The sequence below is a fragment of the Daphnia pulicaria genome, chromosome 1 (genome assembly GCF_021234035.1).
Source record: "Daphnia pulicaria isolate SC F1-1A chromosome 1, SC_F0-13Bv2, whole genome shotgun sequence".
In the NCBI taxonomy this organism is placed as follows: domain Eukaryota; kingdom Metazoa; phylum Arthropoda; class Branchiopoda; order Diplostraca; family Daphniidae; genus Daphnia; species Daphnia pulicaria.
This window is the reverse complement of record NC_060913.1, coordinates 27410368-27437800: the sequence shown is the minus strand read 5'-3', so window position 1 is coordinate 27437800 and position 27433 is coordinate 27410368. Positions and strand designations below refer to the sequence as shown.

Sequence of the window (27433 nt, the reverse complement as noted above, 5' to 3'; positions counted from 1 at the left end):
AGTGGCCCATCTCCTTATCTCTGGTTCCTCCATATTTTATCATTTGCGGAAGATTGCAACGCTGGATTTTTAACTGTTCTTAATAGTATTTCTTATCAGTAAAAAAATTAGTCCCTAAATCTCTGTATCTCAATCGTAATTATAAGTAATCGTAAGTAATATCATAATTAGTAAAAAATAACTTTTTAAATTGGGAGCAGGTTGGAAGGTGAGGTCGGATACCGGATTTGCACTTGATCCAAATAAGTATTATATCGATATGTACATTTTGTATCGATATATTATAGAATATCGTCGTGAGTTGTGACACATCAGGTACATTTTGTTCAGTTTACAATTTACATTTGATGATGCCGAATATGCTATTTCTCGTTTTACAAGTGAACCAAAAGCTTATGTAATCACACGAGTATTAACATTGACTTCGATTTGTGATAGTCCATTGATTGTTGTTTTAAAGTATTTAACATTTGAGTGTCATCACTCGTATCGGCATTCCACATGAAGTCAGTCAAGTAAGGATATGAAATATCCAAATTTTTTTCTGGAGATGTATAGCCTAGTATTTACTAAATTTTTACTATACATAAATTTAATGCCCTTGTGTATTTTGGTTTCTTAAGGCAGAATGACTGTACGTCCAAAAAATATTCTGGAGAATGAAAATTCCTCTATTTCTGTGTGCTACCAAACTTTACAAGTAGATGAGCCATCCGGAAACTTAAGCCCCCCAAACAAAAGATTAAGATTGTCACTTAAAAGACAGAAAATTGTTGGTTCGACAAATCATTCCAAAAAAGGTATAAATTCTAGATTAAAAAAAAAAAAAAAAAAAAAAAAAAAAACTTTTTTCTATTTAAAATGATAAAATATTCTATATTTGTAGCATTATTTTTTTTTGCTCTCATTGAGAATAAAAACAAAAAAACATTGCACTAAAACTTATATTATAGATAGTAGTTGTCAGCAGTATGTAATTGTATTATAGTATAGTTATTGATAGAATAGGCAGTGAGTTTTTAACAATTGTTTTCAAATTATGTTTGATAAACAAAACTTTTTCACTTTTGCAGCATTCCCTTCAACAAGCAAAGAAAATATATCTAAAGAAATGCAGAATATTCGACCAAACTTGCTAGACCCAATGAGTTTGCATGTTTCTTACACTGGAAGTGGAATGGGCCTTATTACTCCACCCTATAGCCGTATGGATATGAATGGTGAAGTCGATATCTACGATCGGGAAAGGCCATTGAGATTAGAGCCATCATCAAATGAAAAAACCCCTCCTCTTCCACCTGTGGCAACATTATTAAATCTCGGCAACACTTGTTTTTTAAACAGTGTTTTGTACACATTGAGGTTCACTCCAGGTTTTGCTCATCTGCTGCATCATTTGGCTACTGACCTGACTGAAAAAAAGTTGCTCCTTTCAAATGGAGGCAATGAAAAAAAAATGGGATTTCTTTCATCTGGTAGTCCTGGACTAAGGACCAAGTCCTTGTCTTCCCTGACCCCATGCATCATGGACGATAACAATCTTCAAATTAATCCCGTCAAAAGGAAGACTCTCGTTCTGACCGAGCGTTTACATGAACTTCTTCAAACTTTGCATAATGCTGAACAAAAAGGTGACCTTAGTGAACCTTTTCAAGCGGATGCATTTTTACAAGCTCTGCGCGATGTGAACCCACTTTTCCAAGGAAATCAACAGCAAGATGCCCATGAACTTCTTGTTTGCTCTTTGGATTACTTACGTGAAGCGTGCCAACTAGTCGACAAAGCTCAAAACAAGTCCCTTGATGAAAACACCGAAACTGGAGTAAATGCTGAGCACAGCGCAGAATTAAGCATGAAAAGGGGCAAACAAAACTCCGAGAAGAAGAAAAAAAGTAAAAAAATGTTTCCTGATAAAGAAAAAGATGTTAAAAAAGGAAAACGGGGAGTTGGTAACAGTTCATTTCCCAACAACCCTATAAACTCTGCCTCGGACAATGACCAACTTCCAACGGTTGACAATCATTTCTTATCTCATCAAAGACGAATAATTGATTATATTTGTTCTAATTTGTGTTACAGGTAGTTGTGGAAGAAACAAATAATTCCAGCTCAGAAACACGTGATTTTATTTCAGATAGTTTTGAAGGGGTAACCGTTCTTAGAACTACTTGCTTGGAGTGTGAATACGTCACTGAAAGAAAGGAATCATTTATGGACATTTGTGTTCCCATTACTAATGATTGCCCTTCTGGAGATGAACCGCAACAAAGTCCTTCTGCATTCTTTGCATCCACCTTGATGGAAGTGGATTTTTTACGTGACACCAATAAGTATTGGTGTGAACAGTGTGTCCGCTATAATGAGGCTCGCCGGTCAGTCCATTATGAAAAATTACCAAGACTTCTGGTTCTTCAGCTGAAACGTTTTTCCTTGTCATTTGGGTAAGTTTTGATGCTATTTCTTATTTCTACGTTATTTTTAAGTTAAATGTCGTACAAAATTTCCTTTGTTACTTCTGTATTCTTTTTCGTCGTTTTTTCTCCTTCGCCTTTTATTCTTTCTTTTCATTGTTAAGTTGAAGATCGCTTCGTATTTGAAAAAAAATTGCTATACCAGCAGTATTTGATTAAATCATGTTGTATTCAGATCAACTGTTCACACGTCAAAAGTTAACGATTATATGCCTACCCCAATGCAATTGGACTGCTTCTGCGAACATTGCCAGGCCATTCCGGACTCGCCAATTCATTCTTACAAACTATATGCCATCATCATGCATTTGGGAGCCACCATGGCGTCCGGGCACTACGTAGCTTACACTAGAGTGTGCCCATCTGTAGCTGATTATGCTTCATGTCCTCGGGCTAAAGTTGTTCCTAGTTCGTTGTCACCCAATGCTAGCAGGACGAGCGCGGAACGGAACAGCGGCAATAGTAATAGCGGAGGAGGTATACTGCGATTTTTTAAACCCAAATCAAGCACTGCCCTAACTGCAGAATCCAACAACACTCCGGGAAACTCAACTCCTCCAACGTTGTGCAAGTACGCTGAGTTTATTTTTGCTTTTTTAACGTTTGAAATTGTTGCGATATTCTTTAATCTTTTTTTTTATTATTTATTTATTTATTTATTTTGTTTGTTAATATTATCTAGATCTATAACCTGTTGCAGTGCTAGGCCACGTAAACTCTTTCCGGAGCATACCGAAAAAGAGAAGGACAAAGAGAGCTCTGGGAGGGAGAGTCCAACTAGTGGCAGTAGTGTGAATAATACAAACATGTCCGAGGATGTGTGGCTGGAGTGTGATGACGAAGTCATTCGTGTACTGCGTATGCGGGAACTCGAGGATCTACTAAGTCGTAAACCACGAACTTCTGCCCTTACACCATACCTTTTATTTTATGTTCAGGTAAAACTAAATATTTTAATAGTAAAAACACAAGTGATCCGATTGATAGACCATCTTTGTACAATATTTCAGATAAACCAATCTGGAGCTAATGTGAAGTAGTCCCTGAACAAAGTGTTATGAGCCAGTTGAAAATTCATTTATTGCTTGCACATTTCTTTATATTAGTTGTTTTGCTATGATTTTTCCACCTTGCTTTAAATTATCTGATCAAGTGGTGTAATAAATTGTATTAAAACATTCATTTCATCACATGAGGATACGTTTTTTTTATGGATAACTTAGCAAAAATACTTCTTCAATTCAGTACAACAGTTGTTTACATGGCTATTGATTGCAAAGGTTACACTTGGGTAAAATTATTTGTCACTTTTGTTTTAGATGCATCAATCCCTTTTTTTTCTGCCGAAAAAGTATTCCGAAAAAGTTTTCATATTTTGTTATCGTACTAGCGTTACATAAATTCAGTTTACAGGCCTTTAACTCAGTTATTTTAGTGATTTTATCCCCAAACAAATTTTAAATGAAGATTTTAAAAAAGAAAAAAAATCTTATTTTAAAGAAAACGGTAACCTGAACGCCTTTTTTTGACCGTCAGGAAGCAAGCCGAAACGTATCGCGGTGGTTCTCCAGTGTGCATTTTATCTGACCTCTAATTCTATATTCTATCACTTGCGAAAGTTGCCATCGTTTTTTTTTTTTTTTTTTTTTATTTTTTCGCAGCAAAGACCTGTGAAAGTTCACACAGGAGAAAAGCCGCGACGCGTTTTCCATTACTCTTTTTAACGGGTGTGGGTCCGTCCGGGCCGCAGCGCCAATAGATTCGTTTTCAAAAGGAATAATAGGAAACGTTACACTACGCCGCTTGGCGTAATGTTGTGACAGCCGCTGCAATTTGTGCTCTGTGACGCCATGATGTAATGTAACTGCAACCGAAGTATGCGTATCTATTGAAACTCGTGCTACGCGTAAGTCAGTAAGTCTTGTCTTATTTCTGGTCCGAAACTGTATTTGATTGTGTGTACTTTTGTCGTGGTACTGTCCCGTCAGGTCCCTGTTGGTTATCTCAGTCGGGATAGGTTCAGCTCTTAAATTCAATTTGCTTAAAATCAACTTTGAACTACATTTGAGGAAAGATCTGCATCTGATAAGTGATTACTTTGGAATTTTTTTACTCTGTTAAATTTAGGAAAAGATTCTTATACGATAAGATCTTATTGCTATCTCAGAAACAGCTGGGGTGGTTTAATTACTTTTAACTTAATTAACTTCATGTGCACTATTCCTGTGATCATTGAGAGACTCCACTAAAATCAATTGAGCGCTTTGGGAATGCGCTTAGTCGAACTGTACAACCAAAATTCCTGGAGAGAATCGTTGATGCATCCTACTCATATTTTCTCGCGGCAGAAGATAGTAATCTCTCGGCTGGGTGGAGGGATGGAATTGGGTGTTCGTACGCGGCTAACTAGTGTGAGAGCAAGGCAGAATTTCGGGCAGAGACCGTCGAGTGCTATTTTAGTATTGCATTGGGCACAGTAGCGATATTCTTCCCACTTAGAATCGCCATTGATGGACGAATCGGATTGAGGAAAAGTTAATTTTAGAACTGAATCATTTTATTGAAACTGTGAGAGCGACTAAATACATTCAACATATACTAGTCGGTCCCCTTTTTTAAAAAAATTAAGCACATAAAACCTTCAAAGAATTTCCTAGTTACCCATTTCTAGATTATGAATGAACGGATGTTCAACACCAATTTGACGACCACTAACTTAGTATTGATAGGCACTTCACGAAGTTTGTAAGTTGGTGAAACATTTTACACTTCAATTAAACACTTTCAGTGGTGCATTTTCAGCCGGTTTAGTCTTCGTCTGAGGATATTTGGGGGTCATCGTCGTCAGAGCAGGCGCCACTTGTTTGATCTTCATTTGAACTAGTCGGTTCAGATTCTTCGTCAGAACTTTCTTTAACTTCATCCTCCTGATCCCGAGCACGATTCTTCATAATTGTGCGATAAGATCTAAGTTCGGCTGGATTCAATGTCTAAATACAAAATTCGATTAGTTAGAAATCAGCATATAAAAAAGTGGACACTTGAATTTACCCTGATGAATTTTTCAAATTCAAAAACATAGTCTTTATGCTTCTTTTTGTGTTCTTCAATGCACTTCTTCTTCTGTTTCTCAGACACCTTTCCCCAAAGAACATCAATTTCAGCAGGAGTAAGATTGCCCAATTTGGAATGATGCGTCATAACGTAATAAGCAGCAGCACTCCTAGTAATGAAAAATTATTCAATGGTACCGTCACTCTACAATACAACAGAAGTTTTAATTACGCTGGTGGTTTAAGTGGTTCAGTCATCTTCTCTGCTTTGAACAACAATTGATTAGCCGCCAAAGTAGGAGATTTCAGTGTTTTTGAAGCTCCTTTCTCTGTTGATGACTTCACATTGGCATTCAAAGATGGTTTGATTTTCGAAGGTGATTTCGCAGATTTAGAATCAGCATTTGCCGCGGATCTTTTGGACGGCGAATCACTTGAACGCTCTGGGGATTTTAAAGTTGCGGAAGTGGGCTTGACAGTTTTCTTTGAGGTCTCGGATGCCTTTGAATTTTTTGATTTCAACGTACTGGACGCTGACTTTTTACTTGTTGCAGACATTTCATTTTTTGACTTTTGAGCCATATTTCCATAGACCTTCTTTTTTTCTTCGCTAAGTTTGGCGAATTCTTTAGCCATTAATCTTGTGAGTTCTTGTTTGGTCAGCTTGGGATGTTTAGAGGAGTACTTATCCATATTGGAATTGCAAAACATTTGAAGTGAAGAATTTGGCTTTTGAATAGTGGTCTTGGGGGGGATTTCTAAATCCTCCTCATCACTATCTACATCTTCCTCACTCTCCACTTCTGATGAGGAACCAACATCAGCAGCTGTACCAATTTTCGGTTTCTTACCCGCCGGCTGAAAAAAAAAAATCATATTTAATATGGTTGAAGGGTAAAAAATTCAATTTCAGCATTACCTGTCCATCTTCAGTCTTTTTGGCAGCCATTCGTTTCAGATTTTTCCCTACAGAACTTAACAGTTCTGCATTTCGCTGTTCAGGAGTCAGAGTTTCAAGATAAGAGGCATACTTCATTTTGTAAGCGTAATTCATCTGTAAGAATGATATCAAGACAGGAAACAATTATAACTTTTCTCTGATTAACATTGTTTTAATAAATATTACTTGTGTAGCTTTGTCATTGTATGAAGTCTTGTCTTCATCACTTAATTCCTTCCAGAGTCTTGATATTTCAGTCATCCTTTCTTTAGTCTCAAACTGCTTCAAAGAATTGCTCGAGAGAAGTTTTTTGGAAAATAAACTATATCCAGAGTTTGGTGGTTTATCTGGTTTGCCCTCATTCCTTGAACATGAAATCTATTAAAGTCAGTGAACAAAATTTGTTTAATTATAAATAATCACTTGTGTTTGATCTGTAATTCATCTTTGGTCAACAGACTCAATTTCTTTGCTGGGACATCAACATCTGGGTGCTGCATTTTAAATTTTTCCATCTCCTCCTACAGAAACAAATGCACAATCCTGACGCTGTAATTGTGATCTGGAAAATCCAGAGAATGTTGCAGGAAATAAGAACTTACATTAAACTCAGGTTCTTGTTCCAGAGCTTGATATATCCACTTTAGTTTTTGTTTATCCTTCAATTCCTTGTAGGCATCTCTACATTTCTCTCTGGAATGAAAGAATAATACACAAACAAATGTAATTCGAATGAAGATTTGTTGAGAATCATGCCAAATTAAAGTTAATTTTCATAGTGCATAAAATGTCAAACCTGGCTTCAGTTAGTGACATTCCTTCACCCACAAATTTTGGCATCTTTTCATCACTAAATAGTTTGAACGGTGTAGGGGGTTTAGGAGGAACTGCCTTAGAAGTTTGTTTAGATTTTGGTAATATATAGTCTGGGTGAGCATCCCTGTAAAATAATAAGGCAGAATATATTTTGTTTTTAATTTATGGATTAGAAATAATTTTGGTTAATATTAGAAAAATATTACATAAACTTCTTCATCTTCTCTTGATACGCTTCTTTCTCTTTTTCCGCCAGTTCTGAATACTTTGTTTTCTTCCGATCGCTTAGTTCATGATACATTTTGGCAATAATTTTGCTCAACTCCGTCTAGTGATAAAACAAATTATGTCAATAAAATATCCAGAGGTTTTACTACCTATTTTTTATACCATTCCAAGCCCTGGTTGTTTCTCCAAAACAGCATCTTTCTGTTCCATGTAGAACAACATGTAGGAAGTTAGTGGTTTTTTAGGCTGATCAGGATGCTTCTGGTTATTCTATAAAATAAAAACCGCCGAAAAAATTGTGAGGCAATGCTTAGATTAATAAACTTAGTTAAAAACTACCTTTCCGCCTTTGTTAAAGTTATACCAAGGTCTATCTACCCAAGATGCAGCATCTTCTAAAACTTCGGCAAGGATCCGATAATGTCTCAAATGAGTCTATCGAAAAAAAATTTTTACTTTATGATTCAAAAAAGTGACGTCTTTCGAACATAAATTTCCCAACATCGTTTACTTACTTGAACATGTAACCATCGATTTTTACATTGTTCTGCAGAATAATCTTGAAATTTAATCTGAAATTAGAGGACATTTGTCAGGTAAGCTCATTGGAATATTCTTCACAAACTTGGAATTACTAAAATAACTTACGGAATCCCAATTTAAGTGGTTCACACGCGATTCGTACTTCATAGCATCTTCTTTCGGACATGCTTTTCGGATACGCTTGAAAAGCTCGAAGTCGTCACTCTTAGGCCATGCTATAATTAGAGAATAATGACACGTTGATCAACACAACAGCATGTTCAGTTTTATTACGTAAAGGGGTCCCATTTTTTTCTTCACCCTCATCCTCGTCGTCTTCTTCCACTTCGTCATCTATTTCTTCGTCACCATCTTCTTTCTCTTCCTCCTCATCTTCTCTTTCTTCGTCATCTTCGTCTTCGGGCTCTACTGTAAAAAATAAAAAAAAAGATTACATAACATGTTTATAGTAAATACACAAACAATTTCTATACTTAGTGGGATAAAAATAATTTAGAAATTGTTACATAGTCAAAACATCTAACTGATTATTACTAATATAATTGTAAAACGGGTGATGGTGGTTCACTTGTTACTACAACCGTATTGGGCGTACGTTAAATAAAAAAATTATTGAAATAGTACCAAGAGGTGAATTTGAATGTTCATCTGGTATTGGACTGGAAGGTACTTTGGGCTTTTTAGAACCTAAGAAAATGACAAGATAGCAAGTATTAACAACAAAAACAAATCTAGTTGTAAAACTGATAATAATTAAAAATGTCACCGACCTTTATTCTTTCGCGCCATTGCAGAAGAGGTTGATGAAGTCGATGCAACAACCTTATCTTCAAGATTTTTGGTTTTCGACGTTTTTGGTTTTCTTTCGTTTGCCATTATAACAGATCTGAAATGTAAAAAAAAAATCGTTAAAAAAAAATCGTTGAGCCAACACTTAGACTTGGATAACAGGGTGACCGTTTTTAAAGAGCGAAGTCGACGGAAGTCGATCGATAAAGCAGTATTTTATTAATCAAAAGCATTTGCATAATTCAATGAAAAACTTAAGGACTAAACTTAACTTTAAAGTCACTATTGGTACTACAAAAACATAAGCAAATTACTGCGAATGTTAAAACATGCGCGGTCATTGGCGAGGGACTCTCATACGAGGCCGACAAGATGAGCCCGGAGACCCGCCATGTTTTCATGGAAACCTCGCTTGACGCTTCAGCCACTTATTCCAAAAATTCGAATGGCCATGCCACATACAATAAAACATCATAACACAGTTAATGATTTCATCAGATGGGAGAGAGGAAACAAAATAAATGTTTTCTCTAACTAAAAATGCACGAAACAGATTTTGTAGAGTTTCACATGAGCGACTTCGTCGATTCCAAGAGCCGGCCATGTGCCTTCGAATCTGGGCCAGAGTGACCGTTTTTTGCCGGAGCTATCGGCAAGTCCCATGGCTACGTTTTTCGACCAGATAGCAAAGATTTTTTTATCTTCAAGACTTGCAATTTTAGTCTACACGTTAATGGATAAATTTCAACAACAGAAACTATCCACAGAAAATAATAATAACGTTAAACTTACCAGAAATTGAAGAGACAAACTAACGCGTCAGACGTAAACTCTGACGAGAATGCACAGTGAATGTAGAAACTGAAAGCCTGAAAGGAACGCTATCTCCCCTCGAACTCGCTCCTCTTTTTTGTACGCTTGAAACAGGTATGACTTTACTGCCACCTAGCGGCCATACTGTAAATCATATGAATTTCAGAATTTGATGTGTTCATTTGAATTTGAATCGTAACGTTATTATAATACAATAAATTATAATTATATTAATAATACAATACACCACATGATCATCCAACATTCAATTATTTAATATTAAATGCTTTTATTACATGTATTTATAATTCATAACTTCAAATTGTTAGGTATTCTTTAAATTTTATCTCTTTATCGCCACCATGTGAAAATTCCGCTCTGAAGGCTTCTGACCGCCGTTAAAAGCGATAAGACTGATTGTATTTGAGCCAAACTAATTCCGTTGAAACTCGTCACACTTATAACGTGATGTATGGATGTCTCTTATATATGGTTATAGTTTCTTTTTCTGTATTGTGTTCTTGTGTGTCTGTTGTTTGGTTTGTCCCGACAGTCCTGGACTCCTGTCAGTCTAAAACTCTGTTGGTGCTGGGTAGTATAGGGCTTGGGACGGTTCAAGATTCAATTCTGGTCTAAACTTTACTGATTCAACTCTGATTTAACTCTGTGTAAAATCGTGAACTCTGATTCAATCATTCGAAAAATATTTCTATTAAAACTGGCACAATTATTTTGATTCTCTAATCAAATCTTCTATTGTTAAAACTCTGAAATCACAAATCTTCTGGAAGGAGACTTGGGCCTGGTAGACGCAATTAATTGTCTATGATCGATGTGGAATAAGGTTCTTTAAGTGGGCGACCGTAACGGCACAAGAGCCGATCTCTACTCTAACAATTTTTGTTAGGGAGATACGTAAAGGCTACAGCTGGTCCACCATTGATTGCTTGTCTTGGTAGATACTCGGGTGCTAAAGAATCCTCGTGTTTGGAAAAACTACCGGATCCATTGCCGGAATACTTTCCTGCCTTTGAAATTACTTGGCTCTTCTAAGCTAAGGCTAAATAATGGCTCCGCTTTGAAATTGCAGATTCACTTTCGAATTCTAATTCGGTATTCAAGCCACCGGGTACGTCCGCTTAAAATTCTACGAAATCTTAACCTCACAGCTACGGCCGGCTACGGCCGAGAGACAATTTATTTTCCCGCTTAACAGCGGCAGAAGGATGCGCCTAGGCGTAATTCTTCAACTAACTGTACTTGCTATTTGCCAACCTGGCCTAAGTCTCCTTCCTACCACCCGGCCAATAGACTAATTCCAGAGTTTATAGAATACTAGAGGATTTGAGAAGATTTCGAATTCCGTAAACCGCAATACTTTAAGATATGTCCTAATCTAATATACGTAAAATTATTCAACCCAGCTCAAAGATTATAACCAGTCCTATCACAATTACTAACGGTACGAGGCTGCGAGCGAATAACCACCCGACACCAGAGATTATAACCGACATAAATTATAGGGACAAACCGTAGAACCTTTCACACAGTACAAAAAGTGAAACCAAATAAAGAGACAACTTACAAGTGTGACGATTTTCAAAGGAATAACTTGTGTAAAATATAATTCGACATTTGGAATTGATTAGATCGCAACCATAACTCATTCTCACGATTGTAGCAATGCATTTAACTGATGATGAAAATAATTTTTCTTGTATATTATAACCGCTTAGACATAAAGATAAGAAAATAACAAAACTAAAAAGTGAGCAATTTTATCCCAAAAACCAATCCAAACAATCAAAAGTTGGATATTACATCACTCAGTAAAGCTCTGTTCAGGCAAGCTTTCTAACCATATAGTTTAGAATGCCTAGGTTCAAGAAAAGATGAATTAGACTAAAGGTCATTTATTAGCAATGTTATACTTATCTTACCTCTGTTTATGAAATAGGCAAGTTCCACTTCAGTATCAATTCTCAGCTGTGTCTGAAAACTGCCACTTTCACCAACCTGTTATAAATGTAAAAATTATAAATAAAAATTATAAAGTCGTATTTTGGTTTACATGCAAATGTAAAGCAAAACAAAAAGCAATTTAAAAAAAAAGCAACAAAAAAGCAACAAAAAACAAACAAAAGAACAAAAACAAAAAACAAACGAACACCCCCCCCCCCCCACCCCCCAAAAAAACAAACAAAAAAATAATGAAAATTTAAAACAGTACCTGAACTTCAACTAATTGGCCCGGTTTAATATCGGCGTGAATATTGATAGTAAATTTTTCCCTTCCAGTGAGACCAAGAGATTTGGCTTGCTGTCCCTCAAGAAATTGCAATGGGAGGATCCCCATTCCAACTAAATTCGATCGATGGATCCGCTCAAAAGATTCCGCAATAACGGCTACCATGCACAATTCAATGTCAGATGAACTATTAAACAATTATTTGAGATTTGAGAATCTATGGCATACCAGTTATTCCAAGTTTCCATGGACCTTTTGCTGCCCAATCGCGGGAAGAGCCCGTACCGTATTCTTTTCCCGCTAAAACAATTAAATTGCATTTATCTTTACGATAGCGCTCGGCAGCATCGAATATGTCCATTTCTTCTCCTGATGGAATGTGAATAGTGCGCGGACCAGGTTTGGACACTAAATTATTAATTAGACGAATGTTTGCAAAAGTTCCACGAGCCATGATTTCATCGTTTCCGCGACGAGCTCCATACGAATTGAATTCTCGCGGAGACAACCTAAATATGGCATGGGTACCCATGAAAATGTTATTACAATTTACAATCACCTTGATATAGTGAAATAAACATTGAATTTTTACCCGCGAGCAGCTAAATATCGAGCAGCAGGGCTATTGCGTGCAATGCTGCCAGCCTATAAACAATTGTTCTTTAATGGTACCTATTACAACAAAATTTAGAAACTCTATGAAATACCGGAGAAATGTGATCGGTTGTAACAGAGTCGCCCAGAAAAAGCAGAGCATGAGCTTCTTTAATACTCTGGATCGAAGGAATGTCCTTGGTCATGTCGTCAAAAAATGGTGGTTTTTTAATGTACGTCGAAGATTCATTCCATGGATAAAGATCGTATTGGGGAGCTTCAAGCTTGTTCCATGAGTCACTTCCTTTAGTGATACGAGAATAGACTTGCTGAAACATGGCAGGAATAACGAACTGCTGTTCGACAGCTTGGATTTCTTTCCGGGTTGGATAAATGTCTCGTAAAAAGACGGGCTTATTATCCGGAGAATAACCGAGCGGCTGAATTTCAAAGTCAATATCAACCGTCCCTAAATAATTGCACATTTAATATCATTTGAATTAAACTTTTACTTATTTAAGATTTTACCTGCGATGGCATATGCCACGACTAACAATGGAGACGCTAGATAGTTAGCTCGAGTATTTGGATGTATCCTGCCTTCGAAATTCCGGTTGCCGGACAAAATACCGCAGCATACCAGGTCGTTCTTCTCAATAGCTTCCACTACGGATTCAGGAAGCGGACCACTATTTCCGATGCAAGTCATACATCCATACTAATAAAATTAATTGTTACTCGTTCGCTATTTTATAAGAAGCCGATCAAATATCTTACTCCAACAATATTGAATCCTAGTTTTTCTAAAGCCGGAATAACTCCCGACTCCTTCAAGTAGTACGTGACAACACCACTCCCAGGAGATAACGACGTCTTTATATAAGGTGCAACCTCTAATCCCGCTTCAACAGCTTTTTTGGCCAAAAGCCCTGGAGGTGGAGGAGGGAAACATCGAGTTTAATGTTTGAATATATGAATGAAAACACGTTTGACTTACCGGCCCCCAGCATAACAGATGGATTACTGGTATTAGTGCAGCTCGTTATTGCGGCAATAACCACGGAACCATGCCGAAGAGTATACGTTGATCCTTCATATTCAAAAGATGCGCTCGCGTTCAACTTTTCTTCCGCAATACCGAATCCTTTGAAACCAACCTAATGTAAATAATAACGAAACCTTTTACACATTTCTGCAAAGAAAAGAGAAATTGCACAACACCTACCTTACTACTTAAGCATTGACTGAAGTCTAATTTGAAGTCTGATTGAGCAATACGATCTTGTGGACGCTTAGGACCAGAGAGTGATGGAACGACTGTGCTCAGATCAAGTTCGTAAATTTGAGTAAAAACGGGATCCTGAGCACTGTTATTAAAATCTCTGAACATGCTGGCAGCCTTCATATATGATTCAACGTAAGCAACTTGTTCCGCCGATCGATCTTAGGAGGAAAACAAAATTAGATTTTTCAGTAAAAATATTGACAGAGAAAAGTGCCATGATAAATTACTCGTCTGCCATAGGTATGCGATTGTTTTCTCGTCAACGGGAAAATAACCAACTGTTGCTCCATATTCAGGGCACATGTTACTGATCGTTGCACCTACAGAAAACATAAATTAATAAAGAAGAACTGCACACGACAGCAAAAACAAGAAAAATTACGCACGGTCGGCAATTGACAGTTCATTAACACCAGGCCCGAAAAATTCCACAAACTTGCCGACCACGCCAACCTACGTCAATACATTATTGTTTAATATATCAAATTGATGCAAGGACCCATAAAAATTTGTATAACAACCTGGCGGAGATGTTTCGTGACCTACAACAGAAAATTGCACGTCAATTACATTGAAAAGAATACACATTTACTTTATCGTTGTACATACAGTCAGGACAACATCAGTGGATGTAGCCAATTGGCTCAAATGCCCAGTAATCCGGTATCCAATGACCTGAGGCAAAACCATTGAAATAGCTTGTCCTGCACGCAATTCAATGAAAATAGATTTGTAGAAACAAGTAAACAAGTAGATCTTTAACAGTTAGGGTAAAAACCTAGCATAACCGCTTCAGCTTCAATGCCTCCAACTCCCCATCCGACGACTCCTAACCCGTTAATCATGGTCGTATGCGAATCTGTTCCAACAACCGAGTCGGGATAAAGAAGGCCATCTTTGTCGAAGACAACGCGAGCGAGATATTCCAAGTTCACTTGATGAACGATGCCCGATCCCGGCGGAACTACGATCATATTCTTGAAGCTTTGAGCACCCCACTAGCAAAAAGAAGAGTATGACCAATGTTAGTATGGCAGCGAATAATGGCAAAAATGGCAAGAAAATACTTTCAAGAAGGCGAAACGCTCCTTGTTGCGTTCAAACTCCAAATCTTGATTTTTCTCCAACGCGTCTGACCTAAAAACATTAGAAATGTGACGTGTATTAATTGGTTTAACACGACTATGAAAATACGGAGAATACGGAGGTATTTGACTATTTGAATGAATTAAAAAAGAAAAAAAAAAAAGGAAAAACAAAACACTGATAATAATGAAGTACACAATTTTTCCCGTGAGCGCCAGAAGTACTTGAAATCATAACAACATGCCAGTTGATTGAACAGGGAACGCGGAAATATATCGCACATGTAATCTGCCTGGACATATATTCCATTCCTTCAAGCTCGGCGATCATCAAATTTCAAACACGATTTCAATGAACGCTCATTCACATCGACTGCTTTGACGAAAATACACTTTGACGGAGGTGATATCATAAAAGAACAACGTGGAACTAACCACAAAGAGGGAATGTGATGGAACGGGCAAAGTCGGTCCGTCAAAGTCTGGCAAAGTCGGTCCGGAATCGGGATTCCCGACAAACTGAGACATTTGTCAAGGTTTTTTTTGGTTTCTTCGACTTTAAGACACGGGGCTTCGATGACGCTCGCCGCGGAGAGCAAGCAGGTCACGCCATCGCAATGATGTCCACACATAGTCCGAATAGGCGAGACACGTCTTCGTAGAACACTAGATCCCGATCCTTTGTTCACACTTCTGGTAAAAGCCGGTGGTTGTTCGATAGAATGACAAGATTTCGTGGTACGATTCGCCATCTCACCAGTCCAATGAGGAGTGCCCCGCCCACCAATCGTATCATTGGTATTCGAAGAGTCGACTTTCAGATTTACGAAAACTGGTAAGCGATGGCGTGCCGCATGAGACATCAAGCTACCGTAAGCCGGAGTGTCTTCTAAATCTAGAACTCGCTGAGTGGGCGGGCATCCGAAGTCTGTAGCTGCTGCTGTGTCTTTTGCACTGAATGTGACCATGTATGATTGGTATTGTATGATTGACAATTAAACCTCAACATTTCCAACACATATTCAATTGTGATTTCTGAGAGAATTTCAGAAGCAAGTTGTTAAAGTTAAGTAATCAATAAAATTATGCATCAATAACAGTAAACTAGACCAAAACCACAGCAGTCACGCAAAATGCCCCAAAAGTAATTTTAAAACAATATTGAACTGCATCATTATTATGAGGAAGTATTTGACCAATGAAATTCTAAAAGTGATCCACAATGAAATTTTTAAGTGTCTCATTAAATTAGAGTCAATTTAAGAAACAACCCATTTTTTTTTTTTTTTTACAACTGTGGTCTTTGTAGAAAATGCTGCTTACCTGCGGGAAAAGTCAACTTGAACTGAGTGATCAATCACCAGGTCTGCAGGGCATATTGGATTGATGGTCAAAGGGTTTCCCCCAAATTGATTTACAGCATCTCTCATGGCAGCAAAATCCACGAGAGCAGGAACCCCAGTGAAATCTTGTAAGATAACTCTAGAAGGTTTGAATGAAACCTCAATTGTCTCTTCACTCTTTTGATGAAGTTCCCAGTTATATATCTTTTCAACATCTTCTTTGGTAATGTGAAAACCATCACAATTCCGAACTCCAGACTCAAGTAAAATTCGGATAGAAAAGGGCAATTTATCTAAATTAAAAATATACACAACCATGACAATATTAACTGGACTTGTTAAATGAAATTAACATGTTTAACAGCGACTAAAAAGTTGAGTATGCAAGCCATGAAAAAGACATGATTGAAATTTACCGTATTTTTCTGGGTCAACGCTTCGGAGATTGAAGTAAGAATATGCTTTGTCATTGACAGACAGTGTACACTTGACAGTATTATATGGATTTGCCATATCTGAAAGATATTACTTTTCTTTAAAATTTCGTGATATTGCAAAGAGTTAAATTAAACTTCACCTCTATTCTCCATTTTGCTCCAGAACTCCAAAAGGCGTAATATCTGTTAGAGAAATGACGTCAAATTCCTTTTTTCTACGTTTGACACGTCCACTCGATACAGACTCAAGGGATGAGCTGAGCTCTGTTACGCCTTCTAGCTTCTTCAAAATATTTTGTCGACTTGTTTAGTTATCTCGCTCTTGTGCAAGGCGATTCCACAGCTGACCAGCTTCTCAAGGTTCTCAAAAGAACGACGAAGAAGGCCAACGGCCTCACATGCCAGTGGTTACTTTGGTACAGCCATCTACGGGAATCGTATTTAACTGCAATGTCTAAAAAATAAATACAAAAAACCAACGCCTTAATTTTAATAATAATAAATGCACAATAGTAGATTATGATGGCGTAATATTCTTTTAAAATTTTGTAAGCTAGAAGAAGTATAGTTACAAGTGATACGAAAGACTTAAGGAATGAGAGATTATTAATTATTTGCACCCATAACAGCCGTATGCACTTGGCTAACTGGGCGGTTTGCGTTTTAGTCCACTACTACTGTAGTGTCATGGCGGTTTTTCGCCTGTCAACAATTCAATATTCTTTGAAAAAAAAAATTAAATTAAAGTTATAGATTCTACTAGATCTGTCAAGCCATTTTGAACGTGCTCATTAAGTGTTGTCCTTGGACATCCTTCATCACAACAAGAACTTTTGGTTAACACCCAATTTTTTAGGTAAGTTTGAAATTTATTGTTAAAATGTTTTTGTTTTTTAACAAGTTAATTTTAGTTTCATTTTCAGCTCTTGTAGTTCTAAATAAGTGGTTTTCTGAACACCTTACTAACATTTCTGACACTTTCCTTTTTGTCTTTTCACAGAAATAGGCCTATTTTCATCAGTTGTTTGAATATATTATAGGTTTTTAGAGAAATTTGCTTTGTTTGATTGTTGATTCTAGAATATAACACATTTTGGACTCTTAAAAACAAATCTCTCATGCTACTTGAAAAGTGTACATGGAAAGCATTCAACGTACAAGACATAACATTCTGACAGTTCGCATGTTTTATTCTGAATTCTTTTTTGAAACATAGCCTCTGGATATATTTCAGCAATGAATTTACTCGGATGGTTGTCTAGAAACATGTACATTAGACATGGTAATATTGGAATTGAAATATTTTCATCATTGATTTTGTGTTGTTTTGGTTGGCATGCAAAGCAGGGAACACAAGTGCTTCCTGGTGATGATTCAGCATTGTAGCCTAATGAAGATGTCTTTTTAGAATTTAGTCAGAAGAAATATGCTTAGATTTTCCATCAATAGAACACATGCTGCAAACCCTATATATTCAAATAAGGAATATCACAACCATCACAAAAAAAAAAAAAAAAAAAAAAAAAAAAACTAAATCACCACCAGGAATTTGACTTACCCTGACTTGCAGGTCACGATCAAACGGTCTTTAATGACCGAGCTAACATTTGCCTAATTGATTTTTTGTTATTGTTGCATCCCCGAAAGGGCAATGAAACAGTTAGATGAGAAAGAAAAAGGGTAATGAAGGGGTAAGGTAAATGCTTTGTTTATGAAGCCAAGTCTTTCCCACATGGCGTTCATCGGAGGCAATGCACTCGAAAAGGTTTCTAGCCCTTTTTGTACACGATGCTTCCCAACGCCACGGACACCGCGGGGAGAACGCCTTGTCCGCAACAGTCATGCGTGCATTTACTATGTCCATTCCGTTTGTGTTTTGTTGAGAGTTGTTTTAAGTCCCGTTGCTCTTCTTCAGTTTGGCTTCAGACGTTGGAAAGTGGAGAGTTGTATTCCTGCATCTGGAGAAAGATTTTGATTCAGTTTTCAGTGAAATCTCCAAGTTACGTTTAGATAACTTGGATTTCGAGCGAATCAGGAAAGACGGCAGTAGTCATGGATGAAGTGTGTTGTCGAAATATTTCGCCCGACTGTGTTAGCCAGTCAGCAAACATGTGTTTGGAACTGTGTGATTCAGAAACGTCTAATCTTCCTGTCTGGAAACGCGAGCTGATTCGTAAAAAAAGACTGAGCAATGGACTAGGATCTTGTAACGTTAATTCAGGTATCTCGCATATATTAATTTCAGCGAAACAGCACTCATTTTGGCTTACATCACTGTTCAGCTAGTCTGGAGCTTATGGCAAAATAACGCCTTGAGAGCTATACGGCTTTTTTTTATGTTATTCATTTTCTTCTTTTTTATTCGTTTCATTACCCCCACCTACCCTTTTGAACGAAAATACGTTGTGCACCATAACTAGACAGGTAGAAGAGCTCTTTTATTTCTACAAAGTTGCCCAAAAAAGAAGCGCAAATTGCTGATTCCTTTCGGAGAAAAAGAAGCGAACGATGTAACTCATGGGTTCGCTGCAATACTCGAAAAGAAACGGGAGGGGGGAAATGCGATCAATACGACAAGGGACAGTTCACGCCGTAGTATTTAGTACTTGTATTATGCCAGCAGGGGAATCCTTTTACTGGCGGACTGGTTCACAGGATTTCCACTGGCAATATCGTATTGAGGTCGATAGCAAACTGCGTTGTATCAAATGTGATATTGGTTCCGGTTGCCATCGTGCATCTTTTTAATGCAACCGAGATCACGTCACAGAAAGACAAAAAAGTTGATTTCAAGATTTCCGCCATCTGTTTGATGACTAAGCCAAGGGCTCTCGCCGTATAGTTTACGCATAGGAGCGAACGAAGCCGCTAGACAAGCCATCTTTCAGATAATGATTTTAGGGTGATAACGGGACCAGTCACGCCAGGCAATGCGCCTACAACGTCTTTATCCTCCCTACCTTTCCTTTTTGGTTGTTAACTTGTTATCATTTGCCTTAGACTGTTATGCAACCCGTAGAATGTCGAAAGTCGAAACCGATGCCAACTGTATAGCTCGATGAGAAATCAATAATTTGTCGAAATAATGTTGATAATTGATGACTTGTTTATGATGACAACCTGTACAAATATCTACGCCAAATGCTTGTTTGCTGTTTGTTTGCATTCCCCAACTCTTTTCTAAAAGTGTTTATTTTTCGTATTGCAGGCTGGAGTGGAGGAAACCGAGTAACACCTGCCAGTCCTAGTATTGCCGAGTTGGAGAACTCTACACGAGAGCGACTTCGGATCCCGAATAAAGGCCTAGTGGCCTCATTGCAAACGATTTACGAACCGCTGGTAGAAGGCGAACCGCCCGGGGCCAAAATGCTGGGCACCCGACCATTGCCAGGGAATGGCGCTCTCCAGCACGGTTCCGAATCCGCCTCCAGCCCGCCTCCGTTATCTAACGCAGCCCAGTTGGGGGCGACAACAAGAGAACAACTGCCTTCCATTGAGAATTTCAGTTCCACTCAGTCGCGATCGGTGAGCGGTCGCTCACCCAGTCGCTTCGCTGATGTGCCAGTCTCTCGTTCGGTGAATGGTGCCAACAACAGCGGAAATCTCATCGAGCACGTCATCCCACATTATCAGCCGCCAACGACGACGATACCAACGAGACGATTATCGGAACCCAACAGGACCAGAACGGCCATGGTGGAAGACACGCGGATGAGGAGCTCGGCCGCTTCTCAAGTTGACATGTCATCATCGGGCAGCCGGACGAAAATCACAGCCAGAGGACTGCAGGCACTCAAGGGAATGTCGGGCAACCGAGACAATGAAGACGAAGAGCTCCAGTACGGGCCGGGAATTGTGAACAAGTTGAAGTCACGTTACCTAAGCCGCACGCTGCGCGAAAGACCTTTGGGCGAGTCGCGTCGGCCGTCACTCCGTCGAGCGGCCAGCCTGGAAGACTGGCTCGACAAAGATTCCGGCCCTCAGCATCCGTCAGCCACTGAGAACGATTTCTCCGTTTTGGTGCGTTCCAGCAACGGTCGGGCCAAGAACGAGCGGCCCATTTCTTTGAATCTGGTGGCTGCACAAGCCGCCGAACCGAAGCCACCTCCAGCGCCTTCTCCTTCTTCCAGCCCGTCCAAGATTCGTGACCTAAAGAAGACACGATCTGTCGATTGTGTTTCACAACCGCCGACCTGGAGAAGCGTTTCCGTCAATGATTTGGTGGTGTCACCGCTGCAGCAGCCGAAACCGCCCAAAACACCGGCTGCAGTTCCGCCCAGTCCGACCGTAACGAGTCCTAAACCACCGGTTCCTGTGCTCCTGCCTAAAGATGCGATTGTCATTGTCGAGAAAGACGACACTCAAACTGTCGAGAAGAGCGCAGAAACAAAGAGCAATAACGTGCCTGTTGTCACCCCTCCAACTGCCCCCGCGGCCTCTTCTTCTTCTTCCGCATCGTCGAAAACGCGCCGCACTTTGCCCACCAACAGTCGCTACAATGTCGAAGAAGCCGAGTTGCCCGCTCCGGACACGGTCCGCCAAGTCAAACGCATTTTCGAGAGCGGATCCGGTCGGAAAGTGTTGAGCACTCGGCGGTCGCAGAGCGCCGGTCCGGGAATCAACCGAACACCGCTGTCGGCCGCCAATCAGAGCTCTGAGAAATTCAACATCAATCGGATGAATCAAGTCAACTTGGTGAATAACAAGAGCGCCGCTTCGGTAGGACGGAAAAAGTCAGACAGCAACACGCCTCGTATCACCGAATTGGTTTCGCCCGACATCAAGCCGGTCGTCATCACCAAACCGTCGACGATTGGGCCCAAGCCACCGGTCCTGAGTCCCAAACCAGCCGTAGTCATCGAGAAAACACGTGTAGTGCAATCTTTGCCTAACGGAGCCACGTCCATGCAACGAACAGCGGCTCTGACGAAACTCGTTTCCACGCCACCACCTGTCTCGGTGGCCAGCCCTTCCGCCAATCAAAAAGAGCCTGTCGATCCATTTGAAGACGAGAAAAAAGAGAAAAAAGAGACTGAAAATCACGGCCTCGGTCATGGTCTTAAAATCATCTCGAAAACCGCTTTGGATAACATTCACAAGGAAAGCATTTCCATCAACTTCAACTTTGACGCCGAGAAGAAAGATGAGAAATCGCCGTTTGTGATCGGGCCAGTACAATCTCGACAGGTTGGAGTCATCCGACCGCAGCCTAAATCTCCAATCATTCAAAACGAGAAGGTGGTGATTTTCGAAGAGGCGACCTCCAAGGATGACGTCGATTCCGTTTCCAAAAAAGAGGAGCTCTTATTAGTGACGTCGCCCAACGCCGTTCCACTCGTTCCACTTGGTTTCGCCAAAACGCCAACCAAGAGTGAGCCTGCACCGTCGCAGACGACGGCCAAACCTGCCAGTCCACCCGTTTTTGCGTCCAAATCCCAAACAGCGGGTCGCACGAAACAGACTACTACCACTACTCCTCTGGCTGGATCGACCGCTCCTAAATCGGAGCCTGTTATTTCAACTGATGCCCGGCCCTCCAGTCCGGCAGCATTTGTCCCCGTTTCTCTACCCCCACCTGTTGACAAAAAGGTTGCAGAGAATGCGACCGTAGTGTCGGCTGCCAAGGCCATCTCATCTAGTAGTCAGATCGCCAAATCATCGAATAGTACGCCAGTCAACACAACGGCAATCCTTGGAGCTTATTCGCCCAGTAGCGGAGCAACACAGCCGAGCAAGAAATGGAATCCACATCAGTCTGAAACGACTACAGTCTTCAACTTTGTCAACGACACTTCAAGAAAAACCGATCACATTCGCAACGAAGGTGGATCGACAGGAATTCTTGTGTACAAGGTAATATTTGTCTTACAATGTTTTCCTGTGTTTTTCTAGACTAATTTCAACAAAATTTCTTTCGACTACGCTACGTGTACGTCATTTAGACTATAATAGCATTGTAAAGCTTAGCATTCATTTTCCTCCTATAATTTAGTGTTGATTCGATGTCTCATGAAGAAAGCATGTTATCTTTTGTACACAAGTTTACAGAGATATTGAGATTACATGAATATCGTTTTGGATAGACAACATAAAAAAGATATACAAAGGAAAACGTATACATCCAGTCGTAGATTTTCAAATCTATGGTTGAACTGGTAGTCTTGTCTTTTACTCCATCTTTCTCCAGAATAGAAACTTCTATTGGGATTTTGTTTGATATTCGAATTCAGTTCAATTTGAATCGATTTATTTTTTATTTTTCTAATTTGGTTCAATTCAAATAAAGGCATTTTAAAGCTATTATTCATTTTGTTTTTTGACGATTGTGAATATTCATTTTAAATGTTCGCGTTGATTTCTGTGAATGTTTCCTATAATTTTTTTCGTAATTCTCTTATTAAAATCTGGTGTGATCTAACATAATTTAAGCTAGCAGCCAACAAGTTGCAGGTTTAGTAGTGGGACCCGTAATAGTAAATCACGTGAAGAAAAAAAAAAGACGGAGGCATTTTAGGGTTGAACTGATGACTGGATTTTTTCTTATTAAAAATTCTTCGTCTGACTGCTTTAATTTGGTTTATTTTATTTGGTTGATGTTGATGCAATTCCCGTCTTAATTTTTATGTCTAAGAAAAAATTCTATTCGATTAGTATTCATGACGAGTAAGGATATTTTGAGTTTCCATTTCTCAATTGGCTTACGGGAAAGTTAGTGGAGCCCCTTTCTTTATTTTGTTTCCCCCCCCCCCCCTCTGCTGCTATACAGCAGTTCTATCTAGTTTTGAGTGATTGGAAAGATCTGCTTGGCATCCATAGCCCACAGCTTGGAACGCTTTTATCCCGCAAGTGGAACCCGCTATTTCTCGTGGTTGAATATTTTGAAAGTAAACAACACTGATCCGCATTTCTCCGATGGACTTTCTCCTGAATTGTGCCCCAATTATTGAAGCTTGGAAGAACTCATTTCTCTTCAGTTTAAACTGATTACCAATATTTCTTTTCTATTTGGCTATTCCAGTCCAACGATTCCGGAATTACCAAACTACCAGACTACGACCCCGGTGAATCGTCCGACTTTATCGACGATTTGGATATACTGAAACGGCCTCCTTCTCCATGCAATGTCGACTTTGAGGGAGCCAATGTAATAGTGGGAAAATCGCTTATTCAACGCCGACCAAAGAAAAAGGTAAATTTTATTTTGGTATGTCTTTAACATTCATTTTCTTCTCCCCCCCCCCCCCCCTCCTTTTTTTTGTTATCTACAATCAACAATCACTGCGCGCCACAAGTGCACCACTGCACCCACAATCCCGGAATTCTTTTTTCCCCGGTCTGTGCTTTGACGATTTTTTTTTTTTTTTTTTTTTTTTGACTTTCGAATTCCACGGGCGTGCATTGTGTCGTTCTTTTCCTCGTCCTAAAAACAGCCAATCCAGCAGAGAAAATTATGAAAACAGAGCCGCAAGTTACCTTGAAATCAGAGTGTCTTACGCATGGATAATATGCTATTCTCTCGTTGCTGGCGCTTCACTCTAGTTGATTCCATTTCTCGTCGTTACTTTAACGTTCCTTTAGTCTATACATCCAACAGCTGTCAGCTAGATAAGAACCTTGGTTGAGATAACGGTAAACATAATTTCATTATGTTTCTCAATGCCTGCACGAGATAGTCAGCTTTAATACGCATAAAGGAAGTTGTGGGCTACTGTCGATAGCGCCGTTTAAGAGGATGCCAGCGGTTTTGGGCACAGTATATCAATCTTGAAATCCAATATGTAGGATAATTTTTTGAATTGGAATTCAGGATTGATCCGTTAGCTAAGGAAAATATTCTAAATTGGCTAAGTGAGATTCTTGTATTACCAGTGCAGGAAAATGTAAGAAACCGTGAGTGTAAGTAAAAGTCCCCAAAATTTAGTTCTTAGTTAGATGTAATCGATTGTTTAAAAGAAAGATTACTTACACCGCATCAACTCTTCTCAAGAAAACGGAAGTTCAAAACCGGTCATAATGTTTTAGGTTGTATTGCGACGATGCATTTCAGATAGGAATAATCGTGGTTTTAGATTGTCAAATAAAGAAATTAATTAATTTACAATTTTCGGCTAATTTGCCCAATTTTCTGCTGGAAGTGAACTGTGCTATGCATTCCTGGGTGTAAATATGATAATAGAAATGGCCTTATTTTATTGTGAAACATTTTTTAATAGTAATTTTCTGCTTTTTTCTACATTTTGACTTGAACTATGTGATGTGTTGAAGATATTTAATGTGTTTGCTCATTTTTTATTACAGTTGAATATTACCTTCAACGACGACATGACGAAGTTGTTCGAATATCCGTCAGAAACATCGTTTCTCGAAGAGGGAGACGAAGCCGTGCTCACAATTAAGGCCACCCATGATGTTCGAGATAGTTCCTCGCAGAATTCAGCTGCAAACTCGAAGGGTATGTCCGGCATTTTTATCGTAAATTAAGCAGCGAAACAAAAGTACCTGTGATGCCAAACAGTTAGTTTGTTATTAACATTGCGCGACGAAATAGTGTCGTGTTCAAAGCCCAAGTATGCTGACTAACGTGCAATTTAGGTAATAATTATGTTCCATCATCTTAGTGGAATTTGCAATTTTTATGGCACACTCGTTCAATTTTGACGGGTGTACGTATCAGTTGTAAAATATTTGGGTTTTGTTTGAGGCGGACGTTGAAAGATTATGGAAGTAGGTTAAGCTATCTTATTGAAGTAGATATCCGAGTTGTGTAGACCATTTCGAGCATTACTGGTACTGACATGTTTGCTTGCATTGGACGCTCATTGCTAATGGATGTAATTTTTCTTTTTTTTTAGGAGGTCTCTCCAACTATACTCCTAGTAAAGTGCACATTGAAACCACTTTCGAGCTTGGAGTATCTCGTCCTATCTTACCTGATCTAACGCCGCAGCCGAATCAACCCAATTCTGGCAATCAAATGGGCTCAGTTTTGCACTATATCAAACCGGCCGAAGAGAGTACAACTTGGAGTGCCGAAACAACATCGGATTTGCTCTTTTGAGTTTTCCGAGCTCCTAGTTAAACCGCAGACTATGAAGTAAAAACTGCAATGATCGTTACATAAGCCTGAAATATGAGAGGAATTGAACGAGCTGTGCTTGAGCTCTCCACTAGGGGTCCAGTCGTACGTTTTGGAAAATAATTTCAACTTATTCGCCATTTACTGCTAATGACGTACATTCACAAGGAATTTGCGGTGAAATAATTGTCTGGTTGAACCATTTTTTATGATTTAATTTTCTACAGCCCTTCCGATGCACCGTGAATTATTTCATATCATCCGCGGAATTCCATAGTTCAATTACCCTTGGCGATTTTACCTAACGAGTATTATGACTGCACGCGCGAAGTAAAACAAGCAACACGCAGCGTTACAAGAATATCCACGAACAGCCGAGAAATCGGAGGGAAGGGAATGAAATAACACATCTCATTATCAAATTTCGTGAATGATGTGAAATAATTCATGCGGTACCGGGAAGAGTTGTAAAATATTAAGTCACCAAAAAATGAATAATCAATATTGACGAAGTACTGTTCCCGCAGAAGCCGTGCGTGTGGAGCACGTAATGAGTATGGAAATGGAAAAAGAGCTGGAAATCTTTTCCTAAACGTTCGACCTGCCCCTAGCGTCAAGCTCAAGCACCATTTATGCAAGGAGGGTATAAGGAATCGCAATTTTTATACTTCGTAGTCTGTAGTAAAACCTCTCTTCCATTCCACTGAAAAAAAAAATGAAAACGAAAAAACAAGACAAATAACAGTCATAGACTGTTTAGATTACGTTGAGAGTTGCCAGATTTTTTGATCAAGCAGTTGACTGCTGAGGCAAAGAGCTCTACTTAACTGATACGGTTGTGTTAGCATTCATGTTTTTGGAACCGAAAGTGTTTGACTACCGTCGAAGAGCGCATGTGAACTTCGAAAACTAAAAGTTCCCCCAAGTCTTCAAAATTCCATCGATTTTTCGTGTTTAATCTTGTTCTTGAATAAGATTTCCTTTTTGCCGAATGATTAGTGCCCCTCAATCGAGTAAATGCATATGTATTCAAGTAAAACGTAAGTGTCCCTTAAACTTAAACAGCTGTAGCAATAGATTTAGTACTCGGATCCCCAATTAGTAGCTGGATCCTCTTTGTTGATGAATATTAGCTAGGTTTTACATACTGGGTTAAAATCGCTAAAAAACGTACGATCGAGGACCATCGAACTCTCTTTTTCCTTCCTTAACATTTTATTAAAGAATGAAACAGCATTCGTTCCACAGCCTCTACCGCCTTTCATTGCAGTCACCTTGTGTGGGCTGCGACTGCATTTTTTCGAAACATGTTCATCATGATTACGCATTGCGGACCAAATAAACATTCGCAAATAAGAAAATTGATTTTTTTTCGTGCATAACGTTTACATTCACCTAGTACAGAAAACGGCAAAGCTCCCTGGCTATGCCCTCGATTACACATATTCCATGTTTGTTTGTTTTTTTTATTTAGACGTATCTTTTGTGATAATGTTTTTCTGCGTTTTTGATTTGAAGGCCAATCTTTTTTGCTGAGTTTTCTTGATCTTTCGTTGTTGTTGTCTGCTCTTTAAATACAAATGGCTTCAGAAATATTCGGTGCATTTTATTTTCTACTATAAGTTTTATTTCTTTAAAAAACTAGTATTTCTAAATTTGATTTAGTTATCTTGGAAAAATCGTGCGTGATTTGTGGAAGAAAAAAGGATAAA

The 27433-nt window shown here is 38.9% G+C and overlaps 4 protein-coding genes across 11 annotated transcripts; 2 read left to right on the top strand and 2 right to left on the bottom strand.

The window, feature by feature from the left end:
- Window positions 1–146: 146 nt before the first annotated feature.
- On the top strand, window positions 147–3653 carry LOC124325142 (ubiquitin carboxyl-terminal hydrolase 1-like). 4 transcript variants are annotated; one of them, XM_046784410.1, is made up of 7 exons: window positions 147–315; window positions 624–800; window positions 1074–2011; window positions 2080–2441; window positions 2647–3042; window positions 3154–3409; window positions 3482–3653. In XM_046784410.1, the coding sequence occupies exons 2-7, from the start codon at window positions 629–631 to the stop codon at window positions 3509–3511; spliced, it is 2154 nt and encodes a 717-aa protein (XP_046640366.1). In that variant the 5' UTR covers window positions 147–315; window positions 624–628; the 3' UTR covers window positions 3512–3653. The 4 variants fall into 4 exon arrangements, with proteins under 4 accessions (XP_046640366.1, XP_046640365.1, XP_046640368.1 ...); XM_046784409.1 differs by lacking the exon at window positions 147–315 and adding an exon at window positions 322–515; XM_046784412.1 differs by lacking the exon at window positions 147–315 and adding an exon at window positions 322–552.
- Window positions 3654–5092: 1439 nt separating this feature from the next.
- Window positions 5093–9758, bottom strand: LOC124330382 (nucleolar transcription factor 1-like). Of its 2 annotated transcripts, none has more exons than XM_046788707.1 (17): window positions 9633–9758; window positions 8822–8937; window positions 8676–8738; window positions 8325–8459; window positions 8157–8266; window positions 8024–8080; window positions 7848–7943; window positions 7671–7778; window positions 7487–7608; window positions 7261–7404; window positions 7067–7157; window positions 6888–6985; window positions 6651–6828; window positions 6444–6578; window positions 5757–6382; window positions 5523–5694; window positions 5093–5461 (listed from the first exon to the last, which is right to left on the bottom strand). In XM_046788707.1, the coding sequence occupies exons 2-17, from the start codon at window positions 8925–8927 to the stop codon at window positions 5279–5281; spliced, it is 2424 nt and encodes an 807-aa protein (XP_046644663.1). In that variant the 5' UTR covers window positions 8928–8937; window positions 9633–9758; the 3' UTR covers window positions 5093–5278. The 2 variants fall into 2 exon arrangements, with proteins under 2 accessions (XP_046644663.1, XP_046644664.1); XM_046788708.1 differs by having other exon boundaries at window positions 8325–8456.
- Window positions 9759–11359: 1601 nt separating this feature from the next.
- Window positions 11360–17313, bottom strand: LOC124330346 (cytoplasmic aconitate hydratase-like). 3 transcript variants are annotated; one of them, XM_046788704.1, is made up of 21 exons: window positions 17218–17313; window positions 16786–17099; window positions 16625–16723; window positions 16189–16501; window positions 15301–15819; window positions 14848–14917; window positions 14559–14778; window positions 14390–14484; window positions 14302–14322; window positions 14167–14233; window positions 14008–14100; window positions 13721–13938; window positions 13493–13652; window positions 13273–13424; window positions 13024–13213; window positions 12609–12964; window positions 12494–12546; window positions 12130–12410; window positions 11884–12059; window positions 11594–11669; window positions 11360–11529 (listed from the first exon to the last, which is right to left on the bottom strand). In XM_046788704.1, the coding sequence occupies exons 2-21, from the start codon at window positions 16796–16798 to the stop codon at window positions 11495–11497; spliced, it is 3207 nt and encodes a 1068-aa protein (XP_046644660.1). In that variant the 5' UTR covers window positions 16799–17099; window positions 17218–17313; the 3' UTR covers window positions 11360–11494. The 3 variants fall into 3 exon arrangements, with proteins under 3 accessions (XP_046644660.1, XP_046644662.1, XP_046644661.1); XM_046788706.1 differs by lacking the exon at window positions 15301–15819; XM_046788705.1 differs by lacking the exons at window positions 16786–17099; window positions 17218–17313 and having other exon boundaries at window positions 16189–16347; window positions 16625–16705.
- Window positions 17314–17342: 29 nt separating this feature from the next.
- On the top strand, window positions 17343–27316 carry LOC124330320 (proteoglycan 4-like). Of its 2 annotated transcripts, none has more exons than XM_046788703.1 (5): window positions 17343–17501; window positions 19854–22498; window positions 23664–23834; window positions 24944–25097; window positions 25498–27316. In XM_046788703.1, exons 2-5 carry the CDS (start codon window positions 20012–20014, stop codon window positions 25701–25703), a joined length of 3018 nt encoding a protein of 1005 aa, XP_046644659.1. In that variant the 5' UTR covers window positions 17343–17501; window positions 19854–20011; the 3' UTR covers window positions 25704–27316. The 2 variants fall into 2 exon arrangements, with proteins under 2 accessions (XP_046644659.1, XP_046644658.1); XM_046788702.1 differs by lacking the exon at window positions 17343–17501 and adding an exon at window positions 18590–18866.
- Window positions 27317–27433: the final 117 nt, after the last annotated feature.